The 4,373-nt window shown below is 34.7% G+C and overlaps 1 protein-coding gene across 1 annotated transcript; it reads right to left on the bottom strand.

Annotated features, from left to right (window-relative positions):
• Positions 1-968: 968 nt before the first annotated feature.
• LOC118766188 lies at positions 969-1,556 on the bottom strand. The gene has a single exon (XM_036509459.1). It carries the CDS (start codon positions 1,554-1,556, stop codon positions 969-971), a length of 588 nt encoding a protein of 195 aa, XP_036365352.1.
• Between the last annotated feature and the right edge of the window lie 2,817 nt (positions 1,557-4,373).

The following is a 4,373-nucleotide window of genomic DNA, read 5'->3' as shown; positions in this document are numbered from 1 at the left end:
AAAATAAAAAAAACATGAAATTGAGAGAGAGCTTGCATAAAAATTAAAATTTTGCAAGAATTATCATATTCATATTTTTTTATTTTTGATACATTAAAGATTGAAAAGAATAATTTCCATAATAATATTTGTTAAATAGAACAAAATATTTATTATTATTGTACTCTGGAGAAAATTATGTGTGTGTGTGCCAGACTTAAGTAATAATTATAATTCACACATACACAAACATACACAAACATGCATATACACACACACACACACACACACACACACACACACACACACACACACACACACACACTACACACTCATACAAATATATGCAAGAGTGGAAAAGGAGATGTTAAAATACTGATGATGATAATGTATGTATGTGTGTGTGTAAGTGTGAATATATATGTATATTCACATATACACACCCATGTATATATATGCATGTATCATCATCATCTTCACCATTGATATCACATCTACTTTTCCATGCTTGCATATATTTATATGTGTGTGCACGTATGTGTATGTGTGTATGCATATACATACGTATATATGTATATGTATATCTATATATATATGTATATTTATATGTATGCATATATATATATATATATATATATATATATGAATGGATATATATATATATATATACTAGCAGAGAGGCACCCGGCATTGCCCGGGAATGAAATGTGTCCTTACCTATTGGAAGAAAAAAGCAAAATGTGTTTATAGTATAATAATAATAATAATAATAATAGTAATAACAATAATAATAATGATAATAATAATAATAATAATAATATTAATAATAATAATAATAATAATAATAATAATAATAATAATAATAATAAACAAAAATACAAAATTTACCACTTTTATGAAAGGAGATAAATTCTACCAAATATGTTGAAGAAAATTATATAAGAGCTTCTGGGTAAACAACATTCTTTGTTTTCTGGTTTGCAAACTACCTACCCTGGAGCAACCAACAAAGCTGACCATGAGAAAAGCAAGCCATTAGATTTCAAAGACTGACCTTGAGCCTTATTAGTAGACATTGCAAAGCAAAGTCGCACTGGGAGTTGTGTTCGTTTGAACTCAAACGGCATGTCTGTTGGTTTGATTGGAATTCTTGGAATGAAAACCTCTTCCCCAGAGACACAACCAGTGATGATGGTAGCTTCTGTCACATTAGGTGATAATGTCTTCACAATTAATCTTGTCCCATTGCATAATTTAGGAGAATCTAAATTTCTTAGAAGCCTTATTGGGACTCCTACCTTCAGAAAAAGTTTATGTGGAGGAATTCCAGGTGGCTCAAGAGAATTAAGGAACTCTGTTGGATAATGGACAGCTTGATTTTCATCAAGGACTGAATCAACTGATTTGTACTTGTTAATGACTGTTGGAATCTTATTCATTAATTCATGGCTAATTCTTGCTACTGCCTCATTTTTTGGAGAAAGAATTGCCCTTTCACACATCAATTTATGTGAATTATAATTATTACTTAAGTCTGGCAATACCCTGTTCTTCAATTCATTTGGGGGATTCACCATGATAGCAATATGACCCAAAATGATATCACCATTCCCATCAAATGGGACATTCCCATTTCCTAATTGGAGGAGCCAGGTGAAAACTATTCTGCACATTGGTCCCCATGTAATGAAGCTTGCACATTAGTACTGAAGGAGAATTTCAGTACTTTATTCCATAGGTGTGAAGACTTAATGCATGCTTTTATTTCATCAGATCTTGTTCGTCTCAGAATGAGTGGCAATGTCTGTGTAAAGTCTCCTGATAAAGCTAATGTAACTCCTTCCATAAATTTATTGTAGCATCTGATGTCCTTTAAGGCCTTATCAAGAGCTTTCAGTGCACCTTAATGTGACATGGTGTATTCATCCCAAATAAGGTGAACCTAAATCTTTGCTTATGTTACAAATTGGACTGTCATTTGTGACCAGGTTTTGTAGTAATTTAAAAGCAGAATGAGCTGTTTGTCCTCCTGGGAGAATGGTGGCAGCAAAGCGAGACAATGGTACAGCAACTGCAAATTTTTTTGTTGCCTTACTTTGGAGATAAGCAATGTTACAAATGTTTTACCTGCATCACCAGGAGCATCAAGAAAGAAAATTTCTCTGCTTTTTCCTGACAATTGTCATATGTCACATACACACACTCACACACACAGATACATATACATACAATATCGATCATCAGATGAAATGGATATGTGTGTGAGAGAGAGAGAGTGAGTGAAGGGATGTGATGTCATGTATATGTACATACATAAAGAAATAGGCATACATCTTTCTTGTATGTATGTGTGCATATGTGTGTGAGAGAGAGAGTGCCACTTAGACATCATTCTGTCTCTCTCTCACACTCACACACATACAAAAAGATGTATTCATATGTATTTATGTATGTATTAATACATGACAACACACCCCTTCACTCACTCACACACACAGACACACATATCACACATAAATGTATACAAATGTACATACAAAAATACGTGTGTGTGTGTGTGTGTGTGTGTGTGTGTGTGTATGTGTGTGTGTGTGACTGAATAAAAATACATAGAGCTGAACACGGCATGAAAAAGAAAATAGATAAAAGCTAGAAAAGCACTTGGCGGGCTCAGACCTCCACCAAGCTCTTTTTAAGATAGATATGCAAGTAAAATTACTAATAGAGAAACAAAAATAAACTTTGAAAACAGCAACGCCACCATATATTACGTGGAAACGATGAACGTGTTTTTAAGGGAGATAATCAAAGAACGTAACATTGTAATACTTCATGTAAAGTAAATATAACAAATGAGAAATCCTTCAAGAATCCATAAAAATTCCCGGATCACTACCAAATTTTATCATCTGTTCCTTGTATCATTAACAACTTTTCCTGCAAATTTCATCAAATACTGTTCGCAACTTTTTGAGTTATTTCGCACACAGACGGACAGATGAACAAACTGTAGTGATGCTACTGGGTAGGGTTCAGCGCGCATGCGCAGAATGGGACTACTTCCGGGTGGCCACCGGAAGTCTTCCCATGCGCATGTGCGGGAAACGTTCCTTCAAGCCCGCCAAGCTCAAATCTCTCACTTCGGCTAGACAGCATTGCGATTGGACGTGCATTCACAGGCTCTGACAACCACTCGTGCTACGACATAGCGCCAACGACCATCAACCAACTTCAACAAACTAACACGAAGCTGTATATCAGAGGCTGACACACGTACGACATCGCAATAAACAAACCAGAATTACTGTCTTTTCACCTTCAACCTGACTTCGTCTGTTTTGCCTTATAAAATTTATATGTGACTAGATCGGATATCGACACCCTTTCAGTGCATCGATAACAGATCCTTCGTTACAAAACCAATGCCGATGAAAACATAACCTCCTTCCTTGGCAGAGGTAAAAATTTACGTAAAGCAATGAAGTGTGTGAGTTCCAGCAAAATGATGCCCATACTTTTTGGATGTGCCATGTTGAATTGCAAAATTGGAACGTGATATTTGTGTAATAAAGAAATCAAACCGGGAGTATGCGAGAGAGAGAGAGAGAGAGAGAGAGAGAGAACATTGCAAACAATGAATGAGATGAACATGGAATGAAAAAATCATATAAATAAAAGCACGTTGAAAAGTATCTTGTATCAAATATTTAAATTTGTGAACTTGGTAAATATTCCTTTCAGTAATTTATCGTAGTTGTTTACAAATAGCAAATTAAAACTTGAAATGAAAACCTTAAAATTAGACAGGGACAGACTTCGCCGTTTTTATGTCAATACCAGAAGTTGACATTGAGAAACCTTTTTAAAGAAGTGAAATTAATCTAATAATATTCCAAGGTATATTTGTAGAGAATTTCATTAAAAGTATCCATTTTCTTGAAAGTTAAGACGAATTGAATAGACTCATTCTCCTGAAAGTTATGATCATCGAAATTTGGTGGGTGAGGGGACAGAAATCTGTAGTTATCGCAACAAATTTGACAATTTCCTTCTACACATGGTTATACATGTATGCAGAAATACACGAGGGCAGAAGATAGTAAACAATCAGAATAACTTGGTAATGGAAATTATGTCTCTTTATACGACGGGCAGAAAGTAAATGAGAAATTGTAATGTGACATTTTCCCCTCCATCACTTCTAGCACATCTCTTAACATATCACATCGCATCATCCACTGTGCCACAGTTGTCCTTACCTATTTTCTTTTATTGCATGTGTATTCTGGCTTTGGGGCAGGTAAGCTACATCCCTGCACCTCCTGTTAGCATTCAGATTACTTTGTCAAATGTAATGCTTATTTAATCACATTGTTTTGAATTAATTATGCATT

Source organism: Octopus sinensis, linkage group LG15, assembly GCF_006345805.1.
Source record: "Octopus sinensis linkage group LG15, ASM634580v1, whole genome shotgun sequence".
In the NCBI taxonomy this organism is placed as follows: domain Eukaryota; kingdom Metazoa; phylum Mollusca; class Cephalopoda; order Octopoda; family Octopodidae; genus Octopus; species Octopus sinensis.
Note: the sequence above shows the minus strand (reverse complement) of the source record. Positions and strands in the feature narration are given on the sequence as shown.

Coding starts and splice junctions, on each gene's coding strand:
- LOC118766188 (XM_036509459.1), bottom strand. CDS start 1,556: ATGGTGAATCCCCCAAATGAATTGAAGAACAGGGTATTGCCAGACTTA.